At 41.8% G+C, this 22,042-nt stretch overlaps 1 protein-coding gene across 2 annotated transcripts; it reads right to left on the minus strand.

The window, feature by feature from the left end:
• Positions 1–16,249: 16,249 nt before the first annotated feature.
• Positions 16,250–21,330, minus strand: IFT22 (intraflagellar transport 22). Of its 2 annotated transcripts, XM_074974289.1 has the most exons (5): positions 21,257–21,330; positions 20,646–20,725; positions 20,425–20,514; positions 18,161–18,363; positions 16,251–16,695 (listed from the first exon to the last, which is right to left on the minus strand). In XM_074974289.1, the coding sequence occupies exons 1-5, from the start codon at positions 21,293–21,295 to the stop codon at positions 16,547–16,549; spliced, it is 561 nt and encodes a 186-aa protein (XP_074830390.1). In that variant the 5' UTR covers positions 21,296–21,330; the 3' UTR covers positions 16,251–16,546. The 2 variants fall into 2 exon arrangements, with proteins under 2 accessions (XP_074830391.1, XP_074830390.1); XM_074974290.1 differs by lacking the exon at positions 20,425–20,514 and having other exon boundaries at positions 16,250–16,695; positions 21,257–21,313.
• Positions 21,331–22,042: the final 712 nt, after the last annotated feature.

Here is a 22,042-nt window from a genome sequence, read left to right on the forward strand (position 1 = left end):
TAACTACAATGTTCTAATAATGTGGTAAATTAATGGTCTATTTATAACATTAGGACTGACTCCTGCAAAAATTTAGTCATGTGAGTAACTTTGCTCATCAAAATTGTTTTGTCATTGAAATTGATTGTGTGAGTAAAGTTACACATATGTGAGTGTTTGCAGGATTGGGGCCTTAACTCTCTCTTCTACACAAAATGTTATTTGGGAACTTAGATTGGTCTAAGCTTTGCCATGCGGGTATTGGTTACAATTCCCAAATCATCAACTCTCTTTCCTGCAAAAGTGTTGGGAATTCAGTATTGAACAATTCTATTCCTTGCAACTGTAACTTCTTAGAGAACTCAAGAATATTTTATTAGTTAAAATCTATTTCAAGGCCAATTGAAAAATTATGTTATTTCCGCCTTATTGTTTAAAGGGTTCCATGTGGTACAATTCTTTGAATATATGGAAAGCAGATGAAGCCAAAAATGACATTTGGCAGGCAAAAATCTAGGCTGCTTGCATTGGCTTCAAATCTAGATAGGCTCATAAATATGATCTCATTTGAAAGCTGTGTATATTAAGAAAAGGAGTACTTGTGGCACCTTAGAAACTAACAAATTTATTTGAGCATAAGCTTTCGTGAGCTACAGCTCACTTCATCGGATGCATTCAGTGGAAAATACAGTGGGGAGATTTATATACATAGAGAACATGAAACAATGGGTATTACCATACACACTGTAACCAGAGTGATCACTTAAGGTGAGCTATTATGAGCGGGGGGCGGCGGGGGGGAACCTTTTGTCGTGATAATCAAGGTTTCCCCCCCGCCTCCCCCCGCTCTCCTGCTGGTAATAGCTCACCTTAAGTGATCACTCTGGTTACAGTGTGTATGGTAACACCCATTGTTTCATGTTCTCTATGTATATAAATCTCCCCACTCTATTTTCCACTGAATGCATCCGATGAAGTGAACTGTAGCTCACGAAAGCTTATGCTCTAATAAATTTGTTAGTCTCTAAGGTGCCACAAGTACTCTTTTTCTTTTTGCGAATACAGACTAACACAGCTGCTACTCTGAAACCTGTGTATATTAAGATTCTAAAGCTTTTAGTTCCCATGGGGTTACTTCATTGGACACTCTGATGTACCATGTAACCAAACAACTTTTCTTGTTGCAAAATAACCACAGAATCAGAAACTCATTATGGGCCCATAACAAAGTACACATTAGTAACATACACTTTTGGATAACCTTGTACAGACACATTTAGTTAGAATCCTAACTTTAAAGAGACTCAAAAACAACAGTACTCCTCTAATAGAGGTATGTATTTATCTTCCTCAGTTTAAAGGTTGGGAAACTGAGGCACAGAGCAAAGCAAAATGACCTACTCAGGGTAGGTGTACTGAATTAGACACAGAGTAAGTAACAGAACTTCAGAGTTCCAACTCCCAAATAGTCCCCTCTGACCATTATATACATCCTCTCAAAAAAAAAATGAACGTGATCATTGAAGTTAATGGTAGTGGGTTAAGTTTTGAGGGCTCATACAAGATGGGTATTTTGCAATCAGACACACTCTGGGTAAATTGGAAGATTTGGTACATACTACATGCTGTACTATCTTTCAAAACAATAGATCATATTAGCAGTAGTTTCCAGTGTATTCATTTCCCCAGTGTAATTTAGGGTGTCCAGATAGCATGTGTAAAAAATCAGGGTGGGGAGTGGGGGGTAATAGGTGCCTATAAAAGAGAAAGCCCCCAATATCTATAAAATTGGGACATCTGGTCACCATAGTGTATCTTGTTCGGGACCCAATGCTACAGCCCTTGTTCAGGTGAACAGTCAATTAATATCAGGTGAGATTACTCATGTAAGGATTACAGGATTAGGCCCTTTATTTGTGGAAAATTTTCAGATCTAATCACCCTATGAGGCACATGCAGATTAGATATCCTGTTAATTCTAGTGCTAACAATGCCCACTTGCCAAGAGGAAGAGGGAGTATTGCAAGCACCGTGTGAAATTTAGTGTCCCAAGTGTGTGTAGCCACTAGACTTTCATTTTAAGACTATGAAGGCTTTTGTTTTGGAGGGTTGATAGTTTTTGTTAATCCATGCAATGATAACTCCCACTGTGTCCCTTCCACAATTGACAAGGGATAGCTTAAGCCAGGGGTGGTCAAACCGTGGCTTGCAAGCCGCATATGGCTCTTTTATAGTTAAAGTGCGGCTTGCAGAGCCCCCTAGGTCCCCCCCACCCCATTCTTCACTGAATGGGGGAAGCTTGGGGTTTCAGCCACGCAACAGCGTGGAGGGGTTAGGGCTTTCTGCCCAGTGGGGAGAGGGGGTCTTGGGGCTTCAGTCCCATGGGAGGCACCTGCCGGGGCACAGGGCTTCAACAGGAGCAGGGCAGAAGCCCTGAGCCTTGGCAGGCACCTCCCACAGGTGCCTTTCCTGAGTGCTCCTGAGGTTTGTCTACCTACCTCTTTATTTTCCTGGAGTCTATTCTCTGTGCCTACGTCTCAGACACACTCACACAAAATATCTTGTACTTCAATAGAACCTTCCATCTGAGGAAGAGCGTCACAAACATAATTGAATGAACCCCCCCCCCCCCAATACTCCCTGTAAGGCAAGTATTATTTCAGTTTTACAGACTGGGAAACTGAGGGTCAGAGAGAGAGAGAAAGTGACTTGCCCAAAGTTACACAGAAAGTCAGTGGCAGAGATGGAAACAGAATCCAGATCTTCTGACTCCCAGTCCTGTGTTTTTGCCATGAAACAATCTTTCCTCCCTTTGCTTATTTATTACAGCTTCAAATAGCTTCAAACCTCTCTTGAAAAATGCACAAAGGCAAACATCTGTTGTAAAAATTAATACTTGGCTACAAAGTACAAAGATTAAAATGACTCATATTTTAATATAACATCGCGCATGCAGGAAATGTTTAGAATTGGGACACTCTTGACTTTGTGCTACATTCTCCCCAATAAAACAAACACTAAGAAGCACTGTTTCTCCATTGACACCAGGAAAGATTTCACAGTACATGTTTTAGCCGCTTTCAGAATTTCTCCTCCAGACATATTGCAATCCGTCCTATATTTACATGCAGACTTAATGTCACTCAGCCCATTTATATGCCACCTCCACTTCTCTTGTTACTATGGACAAGATTGATAAACAACCAGTTAGCAAATAAAATATTTCAGAAGGAATGTGAAAACCACTACCTAGGGACTTTTCATGTACTGCGCAGTGACAATGTTTTATTCAGCATTTGTTGTAACTTCACAGAGCCTCTCTCACTGCAGCATCAGCCACATGCTGTGCAGTCAAAACATGCTCTTCCCACAGGACTTAGAAACTTAGACATGTAACTGTATCGTACCCTGGTGGAATCTGTATAGTTCTCATAGGGGAGAATTCTTACTTTAAAAGTAATTTATCTGGAGTGAAATGCAAAGACCACCCTCAAGTGTCTAAGCAGAGTAACTGCAGAAAATATCAGAGGCATGATTTATTGCTACATAGCATTTATACTAAGGTGTCTCATTGCATTTCACAGCCAAGTTACAGCCAAGATATCATGGGCTATGTAAGCTACAATATATTGCAGAGATAACACCTGTAGATGAGACGGTGGGAGTGAAGAATGGCACAGTGGCCACTTTTCAGTAAGAATTACTGAATATTGAGACAATTTGGAGGCGCAGGGAGTAAGGTTAGATTGGTTTTTATGAGAAGTAGGTCTAAAAGTCATAGGCTGGGGAAAGAGTTGCATCTTAAGATGGAGTTTTCAAAGAATCAAGGAACCAAGTAGACACAAAGAGGCAGGGAGTTTGTTCCCAATGGAAGTGACAATGTGGGAAAAGGTCCTTACTCCCACTGCAGAGAGAACACAAGAGGACAGCTGTGGCAAAAAAGAAGTGTGGTATTGAAGCCATGTAGACAGTGGGCTTGATAATTAAAAGTAATGCTGTAAAGACAGGGTCCAGATCCTTGGCCTCTGGTGCATCCCCTTTGCATTGTGGGAGCAGCACAAGTCTGGAAAGCTGCCCTAAGTGGGCATCTGAGAAAATGGGGGAGTGCAAATTGACTTTAAACCACCTTTGTTCACCCCCACAGGCCCTGCATCAAACATAGCAGGGCTAGACCCAAGGATGTGGCTCACGGTTTCAAGAAAGGAAAAGAATAGGAAGAAGAGTTTGCACAGAGTTCTGCAATAGGTTTATGATTGGGTAAGAAGAAGGAAGTTATGGGAGAACTCAGAGTACATGACGTTGAGAAAAGGGCAAAAATCTGCAGAAAGGACCCAAAGAAAAAAGAAAAATGGTGAAATAGGTTTGGGGATCCTCTGCAGAGAATTGAGCCCAAACAGGTGTTTGAGAGAAGGATACACCTTCCTGTTGCCAACAGATATGCAAAGTGCTAGTAAAATGCTAGTCGAATACAGAACCATAAATGCTTGGTGGATAACCAACGGGGTTATTATTAATCAAAGACACACAGAATGTTCCACTTCAGCACAATGTTCAAACTAAAATAGCACAAACGTATTCTGCCTAGAACCAGACATATGATGGGCTGGCATAAATTATAAATGCTGTAATCCAAGACAGCTCTTCTCTTTGTTGTGTTCAGCATTCCCAGGAATGTTTACGCATGTGTTCCTTCTTATTCTCTTTACAATGGACTTGCAAAACAGAATGCAGCTCTTTGATTAATGCTAAGGAATGCTGTGCCCTGTGGTTGCAGTACCCAGAGGTAGTGGTGAGAGCACTGAAAATGTAGTGTGACAAAGTTCCTTCTCTACCTTGGTGAGTCCTGTGCTTATTGGCGGATTTTGCTCGCCTCAGAGATTCACGGCAGCCCTCAATTTGGCCCTTTCATGGGGCCCCTTCTGAGCATGGACCCGGCTCCATGGTGCCACTGGTGCCATTGTAAATCCGGCACTGACCCTCATTTGTGCCACTGCTACATCCCGCACAGCTGAGGTGGGGCAAACTTGGATTTCATGCCACACGCAGTTTTCCCCAGTCACATCTCCAATCATCCCCCATTTCAGCAACAGAGAAACAGATAGTACAGTATAGCTATGGTGAGTGGGTAAGAGGCAGAATGAACATAGCTTGAGTTCCATACCCAGGGTGGAATGTATGGCACTGTGTAGCTGAGATCAGGATTTGACTTTACCCAAGAAAGAGAGATTAGATACTGGCTGTTAGTCGGAAAGATTGCTCAGGTAGCACGTACTCAGTAAAATAAACTACACAGAACTAGTTATATCTGCTCTAGATGGCAAAGGGCTGAATCAATTCTACTATGATTCAAACCAAGGATTTTAGGTATTTCAAACCTTAGACAAACAGCACTAAACCAGTCCCATCCAGGATAAGAATACACATTAGTAGGAAGGGAAACTGTGCCTACAATTTTATATGAGTGATAGGGAAATGATTTTGTAAATGACTTTTTGGGAAACATGCTCCATGCTGGAGAGGCCACATTTACCAGTTATACACATTGGCATGGTTGGCAGGATAGATGCAAACCAGGTAGGGGGCTCAGAAATTGTTTGGGTTGGAAAAATATATAATCACTTTAAAATCTATGGGGCTGAATTGAAAACGCTGGCTTGGGGCATCTCAGAGGCACTCAGCATCAGTATTCAGGGTGGTGGAAGAAAAAGGAATCCATTAAGGCAGAAGGTGCTTGGAGAGGTGCATCCAAAGTCTCACAGAAGAGTTCATTCTGCTGGTGGAAGACTCAGGTTCTGAGTGGTAGAATGTGGGTAAGCAGTATTGCTGGAGAAACTGTGTCCAGAAGGTACTGCAGGATCACAAAGAATCAAGACAGCTAAGAAGAAGGATGATCCTGTGGTTAAAGCATTTGCATGGGAATCAGGAAATTTGGGTCAGCTTTTGCAGCTTTGACACTGACTTCCTGAGTGACCTTGGGCATGTCACTTAAAAAGTTTTTGTTTTGTTTTGTTTTTCCGTTTCCCCACCCTGTAAACAGGGTCAGTAACATTTCCTTAATTCTCAGGGTGTCACTCAAATAAAATGGTAATGAGTGTTGTGGAAAAGCCTATACATACATAAACCTCCTGTGAATCAGTGGAAAGAAGTGGAAGTAAACAAAACTTTCAAAAGAAATGTATGTTCTCAACATACGGTCTGAACATTTAAATATATACATTGAGGTATTGCAATGATCTGCACAGGAAATGAAAAAGGGAAGTTCCTTGACTACAGTGAAGTATCAATATTAACAGCAATATTAACAGATATTAACTGTTAACTAAATATTAACAGCAAGAGGTACTATTTTTCTTTTAACTGAGATCATGGAAGGATACAAACCCACTTGTTCTTATTCTGCTGCTCACTTTCCCCCTACAAACTACACACAGAGGTTTAAAGTAGGTGGGTCTCGTGGAGTTACATGCCAGTCCAAAAAATCTTTGACTATGAACCATCAATGTGATGTGGCTGTGAAAAAGGCAAATGCAATCCTAGGGTATATTAGGTGAAGCATTTCCAGTAGAGATAGCGAAGTATTAATACCACTTAAAATCTATCTTTCTGTAGTTAATACATTTGTTTGTTATCTAAACCAGTGTGTTTGGATTGAAGTGTTTGGGAAACTCCATTTGGGATAACAAGATTTGTGCACATCATTTTCTATTAATAAATGACAGAATATGTCTATGTCCAGGAGGGTGTCGGGCAGTACAAGATGCACATTTCTGTGGGAAAGTCTGCTACTGGGAGTTTCCTCTTGTTGCCCTGCAGTGTAATTCATGAGTGGCTGGCTATAGTAGAGCTGGGAGTGATTTACACAGTGGAGGCTGCGTGATCGCAAACCAGGAGTGGTTGCTCTCACAGACAAACAATGTAAAAGGCACCCCAGCTTGGAGAATTAAAGGACACAGCTGTCCATCAGTCCAGATTGTACCCTGGGTAATGTCACTGTATATATATATAAGAATTCTCATAGCAAAGTGACTGACCCATTATTATTTTATCAACTACAATTGGTTAACAACATAGTAAAAACATCCGGTTTGGTTAATAATTAAATCACATAATGTTTTCATATCATGTGCTGCAAAGAACTACACATTAAAAAGCCACTTGCAGCTCAGCAGCCTCAGTCTGAGTATCACTGGTCTAGTGGTTAGGGCAATAACTTAGAACTGAGGAGACCTGGGTTTAAGTGCCTGCTCTGCCACAGACTTCGTGTGTGAGCTTGGGCAAGTCACTCAGCTGCTCTGTGCCTTAGTTTACCCCCTAACTCTCACCACTTCTTTTTGGTATCCACTCTTCTTATATCTAGTATTAAGAACATCCCTCTGTCCCTTCAAATTTAGCTTTATAAATGGAGGCAAATAGGTGTTCTATAATCTTTTCTTTTTTAATTAATGAAATTCCATCACTGGACAATGAGGATCCCAGCACTGTTTAAAGGTGACTTTAAAGACGACAATCCCCAAAGTAAAATAATAGGGCTGTGCCCTTTTTTGCTTCTTTGTGCTGTATATAAAAGGCTTGAAGCGTGTTGGGGTATTATTTTTCTCTTCCCCCTGCTCCCTTCCTGGTTTTTACCTTAGAAATGTCAGGAATTTCAAGTTGGGGCTTCAGGAGTTTGTTTGCTAGATGACTTGCCGCTGACTGAGGTTTTTCACAGGTCCCACTTCAAGGGGCAAGAGTTTTGGATCTTTAACAGATATCTTTTTCTTCAACTCTTTCTCAGGTGTGTGAGTTAGAGAAGTTAATAAGAACATTCTCAATAAAAATTATTTCCCCATCTTGACTAACCTTGTTTCATGGGCATCATATTTCTGATGACATCATCTTCTTAGTTCTCGTAATGTCCATAAAGTCTCGTAGGGTGGGCAAAATTTAAATTTCTAAATGTTAAAAAAAAAAAAAACTTTAAAAAAAATCAAACAAAAGCCTCTTTCAGACCTTCCTTATACATTACAAAGATACATTTATGCATCCCGCCCCGCCCCCCCACAAAAAATCCAAAGAACCCACTAACCCATTTCTTTCTTTGGCAGGCCACCTTCCAGTCCTGTAATACAACTGGTTTGGTAGGTAAGATGCTGGAAATCCTGCCAATTTCGCTCTTTTTAAAAAGTTCTCCAGGCTCATTTAGTTTGGTGGTCTGCATGAGCTTAATGTAAGTATATGATTCATTTAAAAATGAGGGGAAAACATGGGAAAGGTAAGGGATAGTTTAAAGGAAGAAGTAGATCAGATGAAAGTGCCCAGGAAAAGGTTAAAAAGTCTCTTCCTTGATGTAAACTTGGAAAGGATGGAATGTCTCATTGGTAGAAGGGAAATACCATGTAGGAACTGGACCAAAGCAAGATTAAGAGACCAGGGGCTCACTGATCTGCTCCCATAGGGTAGTCCAACTTCTTGCTTATGTAACATGCACAGTGACTGCAGACTGCGACCTTGATTCTGGACTGCGCCTCTCAAGAGATGTGGCCCAGAAAGCTGCGGTGGGTCATTAAGCCACTTCTGCATCTCTGGAATTTAGGGATTGCTGGGGGATAGTCTAGTCAGTGATACGTAGTCTGCAATGGTCCCCAAGAAATCAGTTGACACCCCAAAATAGGTGGAGTGCAGAAAAGTCTAGCTACACTCCCCACCTCCCACATTTCTTCCACCCAGCTCCTGAGACACCCCTGTTCCAGTGGTATGTGTATCATAGGCCATCACCCAGGCAACCCCTTAGGTTGTAGGGTAGGGGTGAATCTGGCAGCTTTGTGGCCCCTTTACGCCACAATAGTGGCATATGCAGAATGCAGCCTGGAATCAAGGCCCAAGGCTCTGTGCCAGAGCTCTCTGCGTCCTCATTCATCAGAAAGGCGGTGGCTAAAATGCAACCCCGTGGGGTATGGTAGGGGGAAAAAATGGATGGCTCCTCAAGACTCTGACAGGGCTGCAGAAAATCAGATTTGTTAGGGGGGAATATCCTGTGTCGCTTTTAGAATAACAGAATTTAACAAATGATGTGATAAACCAAAGGTTGGTCAGTGATCCCCAACCACATCTCACACACACACATCCATATACTGTAGGCACACGCATTCCCACTTAGATACACACACACACAAATACGTGTTGTCAGTAACACCCTTTCCTAATAACTGCATCTTCCCCCTAACCTTTTTGTCTAGTATGTACTGATTTTTTGTTGGGGTTGGCAAGCAGGCTACTTACCAGTAGAAACTGACTACTGTTGTGCATTGTAATGAACTGGCGAGTGTCTGTGTACCCTTTAATGGCTGGAATCAAAACTTCTCTATTTTGTGTCATAGGCCACCTATGTTAACAGGGAATGGAGATTCTCCGTTTGGAATAGCAGGATTTGGCTTCTATTCTTACTGTTTCTGTAAAGTGGCCATAGTGTGCAGCATAGCATGAATTGTGAAGTCCCAGGCGATCAGAGATGTGTGGATACGATAATACTTTAACAAATCTCCCTAGTGACTCCCAAATGTGACATGAAACAAAGGAGTTAAAAGTCCAAAACTCAGCTTCACACTAACTTAGCCAAATACATCCCTGGTGTAACACCACTGAAGTCAACAGAGTTACACCAGGAATTGAAGTGTCCCATTGTATTGTGAAGGTATCAGCACTCTTTGCAGCAACATTTCCATGCAACCCTTGGGGAAAAAAATTCAGTGCATATGTTCTATGGAAACCTGATGGTGTTTTGATTGAATATTGCTTTTAATGATCTGCAAAGAAGCAGCAGAAGGGCCTCCTGAGAGCTTTCTGGTTTTTGTACCAGCCTCATTACCTCAGATGCAGATAGAATTTAAGGATCTTTGTGTCTTTAGGAGGCACAATTGATCCCCTCCTCTGTTATCACACATCCCCCAAAAGACACACATGATTTTTGCACCTCAGTAGTTTTTTCTATATGCCATATAATTATTTTATGTTTCATATTTATTATTACAGATACAGTGATGGATTGCTCACTTTCCCTAGTATTGGTGTTTGCCCTAAGGACTGGTGCAGAGCTCATGACTTGCCAGGGGTCGGATTCGCCTCTCGCTTCGTGTTGGTGTTTTTACAACAATGTAACTTCACTGTCTGGTTTCTCTGGGGTCTAAGTGGTAGGAGACTCTTAACAGTCTACAAGATTTCCAGCCTCATGCTGCAAAGATGAACTTAACTATCAGTGCTCATGAGTACTAAATTTGATTTTATTTTGATGACTCAATAACAATTCAGTCCCATGGTTCTGGGAATAGATGGTTACTGCCAAACCACAATAAATGCTTTGTCTGGAACTCATGGAACAGTAACATAGCAATGGAGGGTGTATCTGTGTCTTTTACTCCCTCTGAATAAATTCTCAGAATCCTGGGATGGATTTCATGAAATGTATAAAGAAACAGGCTTTTCATTTCTCTAAATAAGGAAGGGACAGTGGAACTCAGCAAAACAGAGGATTTTGTATTATGCTCCTGTTTGGGATTTATGCAAGCCAAATTCCCTACCCATCCTCAAACAATGCTCTATTCAATGTACGGCACGCTTGAGAGAGTTCACATTACCTTTTTGCTGCACTGGGTTGGTGGAATTTATCTGCTTTCATGGAGTAAGTGTAAGTAGAACCTAACTACTGGCGCTGGGCTCCAGCTGTGAATTTTGGATCTGGATTAGAATTTCCCAAAGTTCAAAGAGGCTTGGAACTGATGTCTGGTTCAGGCCCACCTTTACTGAAAACACCTAAGTGCAATGAAGAAAATAAATTAGGGGCCATGTTTTCATGTGTTAAAAATATCGTGTGTCCCTGAAAACTGGGAATGCCCCTCTTTTGAGGGACAGTCCCAGTGCCCCAGTTTTTTGCCTCCCAGAATGGGTTCCAATGTATTTCATGGTGCTTTTCTGTTACTCCCAGGGTTTGGTTGCAAACAAGGACCATGCCATCATGGGAGCCATACATCTGGATCACAATGCTTATAGCTCTGGTCTTTATCACAGGAACAGCTAGCTGCATAATATGCTGTGTGTGCCAAAACCACCTCATAAGAGGTAAATGAGCAAAATATATATTATTATTGAGGGGCTTGGACTGGAGATTGAAAAGGTCTTAAATCCGTAGACTGAAGTAGATGGCCACAGACTTTGTCCCTCCCATTGTGTCCAAACCTAGAGCCTTAAAATTCAACCATTCCCCCCCCAACAGTGAAAATTCCTTTGAATAAAACTGGACTGTTCCCTACCCTGTACTAATGCTTTGTCCAGTCTAGTTTTAAATGTCCAAAGCAATGCAAGGTACACCACTTCCTTAGGATCCCAGTGCATAGGTGACAAAAATCTCACCTATAGGGAAAAATCCTTGGAAATCATTTCCATGTTGTTGAATAACAAAAATAAACAATCACTAGGCTGTTAAGTGTCAGAGTAGCAGCCGTGTTAGTCTGTATTCGCAAAAAGAAAAGGAGTACTCGTGGCACCTTAGACTAACAATTTATTTGAGCATAAGCTTTCGTGAGCTACAGCTCACTTCATCGGATGCATTCACGATGTAGCATTCATCGGATGTAGCTCACGAAAGCTGATGCTCAAATAAATTTGTTAGTCTCTAAGGTGCCACAAGTACTCCTTTTCTTTTAGGCTGTTAAGGTGACTAATTCTTCACTGGCAGATGGTAACAGAATGCAGTATCTCCACAACTTCTGTTTAAATAAGACTGTTTTCTTAGCTCAGTGCCAGCGCATTTGAGGGCTTTCAGTAGAACGACAAGATTACAATATCATACCAATCACCAACGGATGTATACGTAAGTTAACATTTTAAATATTCTGTTTGTGAGTGGGTCAGAAAAACAAAACCTGCCTCTAAATTCTTGATTCTAGACTAGCCCCTCCCAAGTCACAGCAATATAAGTTCATCCTAAGTTCAAATAGAAGAATGGAACAGATTTATGGTGCAAAATGACTCTCCTGCATTGAAGCCAACATAGGGAATTTCTTTGATCAAAGGGGCTGAAATCCATCCCATTGAATCACAGATTGGGGGCTTGGAGTCATTTTGCTGACAAAATAATGGAGGAAAAGCTACTAGCTGAATACACAAAGGGGAAAAAAAAAACCTATGGACCAGGAAACTCAGCAAATTTCAACTTGCATAGGTGTCTTGCATATCATTTTCAGGGGGCAAGGGCTGTCCCCAAATAGAATTGGAATGAAACTTGACCTACTAAATAGGAGGATGTCTCAAGATCCCATGAATCTTGGGACATCACAGAGGATGGTGGCATTTGCTTGGAAGCTCAGGCCCAGATCCTCAAAGTGATTTCAGTAGCGTTTGGCACTTAAATACCTTTGAGGATCTGGGCCCCACTGTCTCCACACTACCCTGGTTCTCCACTTTCCTATGGTGGCATGACTTCCTGAGGACAGTTGCCCCAAAGTCCCCTGCTGTGGTGGCAATGTTTCCAATGTGAAGAAGGAAAAAGTTTATACTGCAAGTTCTCTGCAGCTTTGAAGGAAGATGATTAGGAGAGTGATAATCTTCTGTTGCTTCCTCTCCTATGCTTCAGAGCCTTTTGTCCTGTGGCATACCCATAAAAGGACTTTTGTGGGATCAGCTGCGGCTCCACTGTCTCTGCTGCCTCCCCACCATTTCATTTTCACCTGTTTTGAGTCCTCTTCACACTCACAAGTGGAAGGGATGATAGGGGCCCAGAGTATTCAGCTGGTAGCCTTTCCTGGAGTTTCTTAATGATCTTCAACATTGCACAGCTGGCTACAGGGGTGGGGGGGAATAGCCCAACACACAAAGAAATAAACCTGTTCTTCAGTTAATCTGTGAATGTTCTAAGGGCTGCCCTCTCTCAGCTACCTTATGTCAGTGACTGCAAACATACAGAGCTCAAGACATGCACACAATGAAGGAACATTGCTTTCCCCTGGCATTGGCTTCATGTGTCACAGTTTTGCCAATAGCCTGAACAAACTGGCACATTCCGCAGAAAGTTGTACAGCAATCCCCAGATTTGCACAGCATGGATTGATAGGCTTTTTTGTAGTTAACTGCAAGAGTTAAGGGCTTTATAAGAGCTCTTTAAGTCCTCTGTCTCATTCTTTGTTTTACATCCACAGAGCTTGATATTCAGAGAGAAGGTTCTCCAAAAGAAGTCAAGGCACAAGGAACAAAAAGCAGCTTTTAGAATCTATCTACATTTATATGGATCCTGTTGCAGCATATGATGATGATGCAATGCTTGAAACAGTATATGAAATTAACTGAAAAAACTACTCGCTACTTTGAAGCAAAAATAAAGATAGCTTATTTTTAAGACACCACAACCAGCTGGTCACTGTCAAATTGAAGCATCCTGTCCCCTGTAGCCCATAGAGCTAGCTTTAGCATTTATTTTATTTAGCAGTAACACAAGGACCCTACTGGCCCATATCCTGTAAGACATTGGCTTCAGCAGTTAGCATAAAGGCTTGAGGCCTATGGCTTTGGCACAGAAATGGCTTATCCAACACCCCTAAGTTTTGGGGAACTGGGAATAGAGCGTTTAAGGGAGAAGTTCGTCCATAACGACACCAACCAAGCCCAGGAACATGAGCTAACACCAGCTTTTGGATATTTTAGGATAGAACATCTGCAGATGTCTGACCACAAGAGTGCCATGACAACAAACTGATGTATATGATAATAAATTGAGATTATTCCTATACTAACCTATAGGAGAAGGGCACCCCAACATTAGTAGGGGGAGGAAATACAAATAAGGAAGAGGGAGAAACCCTTACTGAATATGGCATTACACATAGTGGCATCAGCCTAACATATTGCAAAAATTGTATCCCAGCCTGGGTGTGGGAGGAGAGAGTGAGGTAGCCCTTGGGAGGTGCCAGGATGATGGCCACTGGTGATGAGGAAGATAATGGCTAACATTTCAGGTTGTTCTGCAAGGGATGGTATGAGTATATGGATGTTCAGATGTATATTCTGTATTATCTCGATCTACCTTGCTGGGTTAGTGTGTTTGTGACTGTGCTAAATGTATTAATAAACTATTGTAAATACAGAAGGGTTCCTAAAATGTGAGTGTTGCAACTGAACACTAATTTCAATAATACTGGGCCTGATTGTGGGACAAGAACCTGTCAACCCTCGGAGTGATAACTAGGAATTCTTAAGTAATCCAATATAATTAATACACAATCCAGAGATTCGGATACAACCCTAGCATTTTCCAAGGCTTTGTGAAATAAGCATTTTATAAACTTAAAGACTATGGCCAGAAACAGATCTGCCTGTGTACATTCTTGATAAGCTGGACAAAGAAAGGATGGTTAATGCAGCTTTCTCAGAGGTTTTGCTTTGACTGGTTTCAAGTATTCATGGCTGAGATTTTAGAACCAGGAAAGCTTGGGAGGCAAATAGTTAGACTTCCAGACCAACAGCTGGGCAATAGCTCTCATGGTAAATCTAGCAATATGATGAAATTGAAAATTTCAAAATAAGTGTGAAAATGCACCCTAGGGCAATGATTGCAGATGCAGATGGATACACATAAGTCTCCAAGTTTATCTAAGACAATGGGACACTTACTATAAGTGTCATCAAAGTAAGAGCTCAAAAAGGAAGTGTGAACATAATACCAACAGCCTACTACTACATCAGTGAGAAACATCAGAGCCCTCATCCCAGCTATCTTATGCTAAACTTACTGACATTGCAGGATTTTCCTCTTCATTAGTATTCTCCCTCTCAGGAGTAAGGGATATTAAAGAGGCTTTCGGTTAAAGTTGAAGGGCTGTTGTATTTTTAATGTGCCTAGAGTTCAGGACAACTGGAAAAAATACCCAGCATAATAGTGTGAAGCAGACAAAATAACTTGTAGAAATAGTGATGTATGCATGATAAGATACAGCTCTCATAAGCAATGGATTTTAAAAAGCAGAGGTGGCAAAAGAAGTTAGAGCTGCAACAATGGGACATACTAAAGACAATGTAGATAAAGCCTCTGTTTTCTGCAGTTCCTGTTCCATGCTATGACACTAACTCTTCTTTTTAAAAGTCTCTTCTAAAAAGTTATTGCCTATGTTTGTCTTTTTTTTCCCATCTCTTCCTTTGCTATGTATCTCTGTGGTAATATCACTTAACTAAGTAGAGCATTCTGGTTTTGGACAGTTTTTAATGAAATACATTATAACTTGCCCATTCATTTGGCTATGAGCAAAGCAATTCAAATGGTAGAGTTCAATGAGGATGACAATCCATTCTTAGATTTCCCTTTCAAAACAAGATATGCACTTAAACAAAATGTTTTCAGTTTGCAGCATGCCAATATCTATAAGTTGCTGAGAAATAGAGGGCTGTCTTTCACAACAAATGCACTGAATGGAAATGGGACAATGCAAGCAAAACAAATCAAACAGTAAATTCTCTAGGGGAAAATAATATACATTTGATAAATATCTTTCCCTTGGCAAGACAATGCAATAATCTTTGCCTTTCATAGCCCCTGGATTTGAGCAAGATGATCTACTGGATGAGACACCAAAGCTGCTCAAAATAAGCAGAAATTTGTTTTATGCCGAGTTGGCTTGCGCGTTGCGTATTGGCTAGTTTTTCGGGCTTGTTAATGTTTTTAAAGTATCTTGTCACTTTTTTTTTTTTAATTGGCTCCCAGGCGCAGCCAATCAGAAAGCTCAAAATGGTGGTGATTGGCATTTGGCTCCTCCAGCTGCTGCATTACTTGTGATGCCCTCTCTGCACACCCCCTTCCCACTCCTACAGCCAGACTTAAACACTATCACCAGCATTACCTTAGTTTTTTGGAATTGGATAGAAAGACTTGTCAGGATAAAGACTGCAATTTTTGTTACCAGAACACAAATCTATAAAATTATATTTGCTTCCCACGTTGGAGAAAAAAGGTAGGGGACACTAAATAGAGATTCCACAAGTGAACTACTTCACAGATCCATGTTCCCACTACTTTCTAATGATTTCCAAAAGCACGTCTTATCCATGTAAGCTCACAGCTGACACTGACACATCATGCGACTGCTTCAGATAGCCATAAACTTTATGGGCAGGCTGGGACTTTTTTTTAAAGCACTATATAGAAAAGGATAAGAATATTTTAAAATGAGTGAATTAAAAAAAGAAGAAAAAAAAGTGACCACTCCCTTAGTCTCTGCACCAAAAAATATGATTAAATACAGTTAGGTCTAGATCAATGTTTTATTAGAAAATACATTCTGTTCTCTTTATCTAATGCCAGGAGGCAGCTTAATTTACCCAAATTCCTAGACTTACATGCAATTCTTGGGGATAGCAGTTCATTAGAAGTCAATAGTGGGTTCTCATGAGGAGTCTTAAGTTGTGCATCTACTTGCTTTTGGGAAAATAAACTCGTTAATGTTTGTGGACTGTCATTTGCCAGAGATGAAGATTAATTCCTGTTTCCTGGATTGGGCAGATTCCATAATGAAAGAAGTACTGTATCTCTCTTACTTCAGTATTTCTTCCCGCATTAGGTAATAATTGACATCTCTTCCCTGTCTCTGCTCTCATTTAGCAAGTTGATAATGCTTTTGAAGTATTTCACAAATTCTATGCGGACATCCTCAGGATCTTCTTCCAGGCTGGAGTGTATTAGTTTCAGTTTGTTCAGTGGTGAAGCTTTGAAGTTACACACAAAAAATTAAAAATAAAAGTTACTATATTCACTTTAATACAAATGCATTTACAGTTTTCTTGAGTTCACAGGACTGTTTATACTACTCAAAGCATTTGGAAATCCAGATGCATTAAGATACTGCTGTCCAGCATAACATGTAACATTTAAAAAATGATGCATCAGTAATACAATGAACTAAGTTCATTGATGGATAAATCCTTTGAAAAACTGAAAGGATATATTTTGCAATCACATATTTAGATACAAAGTGAAATCCAGCCAATATGTAGGAATTTTAATCAATTCATTTAAGATATTATTTAATCACTTTGAAATTATAAAGTATTTTTACATTTAAATCTTAAAAATGTTTGGAACAAGTAGATCTACCCATTGTGATTCAACTATTCACATTATAAATTGCTTATGCACTACCAAACTCAGAAAAATCTTAGATAAGCGGCAATGAGGGGAAAGTAAACACAAAGTGTATAGTACAGGTCAATGGAGGTTTAATCTGCTGTAATGTGGGAACGGTTCTTGAAGCTTTACCTTTCTGGTCTGATTATTCTATATGTTTTTTTTACTGTGGACACACACAACACTTCCCAGAATTGCTTTTTAGTTTTTATTGTGCACTACACACTTACAGCCTCTCCTTGCAAGTTCTGATACTGTATAGTTCTATTATCTTTTATTTAGATGTCATTTTCTGAAATATGTTTTCCTCCATATTTCTTCATGTTAACCATTTCTAGATGGCTTCTTTGAAACTCCTGTTGTAAAGCCAAATTAAAACAGGACCTTTTGATAGAATCTCTGTCTCATGGATGCAGTAAGCGTCTTCCATCAAAAGATCTGGGGACTGATTTTCTTCTCCCTTACACCGGTGTACATCACAGCACTGCCACTTAAGTCAGTTATACTGGTATAATGCAATATAACAGAAAAGAGCATGAGGTCCCTAACTTTTCAAATCCATCTTTGTTTCCATCTTCACTAGTGACATAGCAGTTTACTCTCATTTGGCCTAGATGGCTTCAATTTAGATGTATGTAACATTGAGTTTTTAGACACCTTTGTAAGTACAAGGAAGATAATCTCTTATTTTATTGAGCTACTCCTGGGGTGCTCATAAAATGCTGATTTAAAATGTCTCTACAAATCGTTGCTATATAGACAAAACTACAGAGGGACCATATTAAAGTTAGAAACCCTCATGCAAGGGATGAAGTGTTATTTAGGACTTGCTATCAGGAGATCTATTCCTGGTTCAGCCATAAACTCTCTGAATAACCTTGTTTTCCCATCTGTGAAATGGGGATATATTTACCTATCTACCAGTTATGTCATGGTTACACTTTGAGGTTCTCAGATAGAAGAAATTATAGAAATGCAAAAAGTCAAAAAGAGTCACCAGCTTTGAAAGTTAAGTGATAATTAAAAACCTCTGTTTCATCTTCTTACCCAAGGACAGGTTTTCTGTGTCCCCTGCACTGCCTGGCTTATGGTGTGCAATTAGCAGACACTGGTTATCTAGTAACTGCTGTTGCTGCACAAAGCAGGAGTACCACATTTCAATTTCCTTCAGGTGACTGGGCAGTTCTGGGTTGAAGACTATTACAACACCATGGGAGTCTTTCATCAGAGCTGGCCAACAAGTTTCAAACCTTGAAAAGCAGGTAAATGGAAAATGGTTAGGTTGGTAGACCCAAAATTGGCAATTGTTTTTACTTAATATTTACTTAAAACTCCACATAGTTTATGTATTTTGTTTCTCCTCAAACACAGATGTGTCAGTGTTTTTATCTATAAAAATTAGGGAAGCTTGCTGTCAATATGGCAAACTTCAAACACATTTTTGTTCTAGACAAACACCAATAAGCCTCCTAATTTAGTCAGAGTCAGAGGCCAGAAGAGACCACTAAATCATCAAGTCTGACCACCTGTCTATCACAGGCCATCCACACCAACTAGCACCCACACACACTAAATCCATCTTAAGCAACCCCACCATACAATTGCACTCATAAATTTGTCCAGCTCTCTTAAAATTAATTAAGTTGTTTCCCCCGACAACTCCTACAGGAAGGCTGTTCCAGAATCTCACTGCTCAGATGGCTGAAATCTTCTAATTTCCACCGTGAATTTGTTGATGGCCAGTTTATAGCCATTTGTTCTTGTGTCAACACTGTCCTTTAGCTTAAATTGCTAAATTTTATCTACTGTACAATGTAACATTTGGTAAAAGATGTGTTTAAATCCTTCTCTTAAAGAGCTGACTTGTGGCATGGTCCCATTCCTACAAATTTATCATCTTAGGCAGACTCTTCCACTCACAGAGACCCACTGACTTCAACAGGCATATGTATCTAGCCAGGTGGATCAGTTTAAGGGATTGGTGTCCCCCAAGTCATCTAGGTCCCAATCCCATATTCCTTGTTCACCTAGAACTCCTGCTGAGCTCTTAGAGTAATGCCTGCTAAGCTCTCAAAGATCACCATCAACTTGATCTGGTAACAGTTCAAAAAGTGAGTTAGAAGGAGTTTCAGATTCTACACCTGCCCTTGAATTCCCCTGACAATTTGTGGTTTTACAACCAAGTTTTCCTTTTTAAAAATGTTTTCTATTCCTGGCTGTTATAAACCTACTCCCTCACATTTCCACCACCACAACAGGGCAAAAAGACTGACTTAAAAAAAAAAAAAATGTATTAGCTCATGAGTCCCAATCAAGACTGGGGCCCAACTGTACTTAGCTCTGCAGAAATATGTACAAGGCTACTTCCACAAAGGACTTAATCTAAAAGAGTTGTCAAATGCAGAAAGCAAGCAAACTGAAAAAATTGCAAAACATTTTTCCTCTAACCTCTTTCAATTACTCAGTGGTGCGTAAAAGAGACTTCAGAGAAAAAATGCGATTTTTAAGTTGATGCTGTCCAAGTATTTTACTGCTTTAAGAGACAGGGAGTGACCTTGTCTCAAGGTTCGTCTTCACTACCGTGCTAAATCGCATCAATGGCAGCGGCGCCAATTTATGGCGTCTGATGAAGACACATTACATTGATGGGTGAGCGCTTTCCTGTCTACGTAATTACTCTACCTATAGAGTAGGCGAAAGCTATATCGGCGGGAGGCGGAAGCTGTATCGGCGGGAGAAAGTAAATAAGGAAGCGTTATTTACTCCTTATAATACAAGAACTAGGGGTCACTAAATGAAATTAATAGGCAGCAGGTTTAAAAACAAACAAAAGGAAGTATTTTTTCACACAACGCACAGTCAATCTGTGGAACTGTTTGCCAGTGGATGTTATGAAGGCCACGCCTAAAATAGGGTTAAAAAAAAGAACTAGATAAGTTCATGGAGGATAGGTCCATCAATGGCTATTAGCCAGATTGGGCAGGGATGGTGTCCCTAGCTTCTGTTTGCCAGAAGCTGGGAATGAGCGACAGGGAATGGATCACTTGAGGATGACCTGTTCTGTTCACTCCCTCTGGGGCACCTGCCATTGGCCACTGTCGGAAGACAGGATACTGGGCTAGATGGACCTTTGGTCTGACCCAGTATGGCCGTTCTTATGATATACGGGAGACAAGGTGGGTGAAGAAGAGCTCTGTGTAAGCTCAAAAGCTTGTCTCTCTCACCAACAGAAGTTGGTCCAATAAATTATATTACCTCACCCACCTTTGTTAAAATAACGTGAAGTGTCAAGAACACTAAAACCCACTTACTTTTGATCACCGCCACAATCCCACAGCTCAAATCGACACCCCGCCCCTTTACCGTTGCCATTCATATTTGGTTTCTCATATTCCAGGATCCTAAAAACAGAAGTGGATTTAGGGCATGATAAAACTCTACAACAAGGCCATCCTGGAAAGAGCGTGACATCCCCTGGGGGAGCCGTTTTAAAGGTCTCCTTTCAGTATACATGGTGCATGGCTTCACTCACCTCACTCCTTGAGTGGGGACGTAGCTGCTAATGCCTTCTGTGCTCTCTGACAGAAAGTTTGCCAAGACGGATTTTCCAGACTGCCAGAAACGGGAGCAAAAGGCACTCGTGTTAATAAAAACAACACCCACAGTTTGCAGCAGGGCTCAGGGGGAAGGGCGGGGCAGGCTGCATATCCCACTTTGGAACAAGATTTGTGCTGTTTGGGGTGGGTGGGGGCTACTTCCCTGTCCACGGGGGTGGGGACCATAGGATCTTTGTGGGCTTGGATCCTTGTAGGCTCCCAGCCGGGCTGTTCATGTTGACGGGGGAGGGGGAGACACGCACAAGACCCGGGGCCCCCCGTATGAGACACAGACAAGGCTCGGGGGGGGGAGGGGGAGAGCTTGGCTAATCACATGGGGCGCCGACGAGGCTCTGGGATGGGGGCCCAGCTAGGGGCGCCCCGGTGGGGCAGGTCCGAGGCTCCGGGGCGGAGCCCCCACCACACACACACACACACACACACACACGGCCTGGGGGCTGTTCCCGGGGGCGGGGAGGGTTCGGGACCGAGGAGGCTCCCCGGGGCCTCTGCTCAGCCGCCGGGCGGGGCCGGGCCTCGCACTCACCTCACTGGGGCCCACGAACAGGATCTTGGCCTTCAGCATCCCGCGCGCTCCCCCGGCGGCCTGGAACGGGCCGCGCGGCGCCGCACCCTCCAAACGGCGCCCTAGCAACGCGGCGTCGTTGCCAAGGGCGCAGGGAAGCCGCCCTGCCATTGGAGCGGAGCGTGGCCCAGGGGGGTCACGTGCTGCAGAGAGCCCCTCCCTGCTCCATGTGACCCCGCCCCCAGGTTCTCTTCCCCTCCCCTTTTCTCCAGGCCCTGACACTTGTCTCCTTCCAGCCCCTTTCTCCCCCCCCCCACCCCTTTCCTGGTGTTTAGCTGCTCTCCCCGCTTCTCTCACTCCAGCCCCTGAGTTCCTGCTCTAGTCATTCGTGTCCAGCTTTGCCCAGAAACTTGCACTGGGGTGCGGTTCACCCCTTCTGTTAGTTCTGCACTCCTCTGTGTTGGGTGCTCTTAGTTGGGACTAAAACAGATCCCATTTTGATTTAGCTTCAGGTTTGGCTTTGTTTTTTTTTAAAAACAACTAAAGCAAAAATTGAAACATTTTCAGCCGGAAGCATCTCCACAGCACAATAAAAGGGGGGAATTACAACCTGTACCGTTATTTTGGTGCACATTTGTGTCTAGACCAGGCCTTGTGATGAGGTCAGGAAATTGGCTAACTTTCTTCACAAGGTTATTCAACATTTTCCTGGCTTTACAGAGGTAGACTCTTATCACAGAACCTGAAAAGATGGCTCAAGCGTTAAGGGCACTAGCCAGGGACTCGAGAACCCAGGTTTCAGTTTCC

Source organism: Natator depressus, chromosome 17 (assembly GCF_965152275.1).
Source record: "Natator depressus isolate rNatDep1 chromosome 17, rNatDep2.hap1, whole genome shotgun sequence".
Taxonomy (NCBI): Eukaryota; Metazoa; Chordata; order Testudines; family Cheloniidae; genus Natator; species Natator depressus.

Excerpts from the sequence above, each read along its gene's own strand:
- IFT22 (XM_074974289.1), bottom strand. The coding sequence starts at position 21,295 with ATGCTGAAGGCCAAGATCCTGTTCGTGGGCCCCAGTGAG. Across the intron at positions 20,726-21,256 it reads TGTTCGTGGGCCCCAGTGAG|TCTGGAAAATCCGTCTTGGC; the intron begins GTGAGTGCGAGG and ends CGTTTCTGGCAG. Across the intron at positions 16,696-18,160 it reads CACAGAAAACCTGTCCTTGG|CTTCACCACTGAACAAACTG; the intron begins GTAAGAAGATGA and ends GTAACTTCAAAG.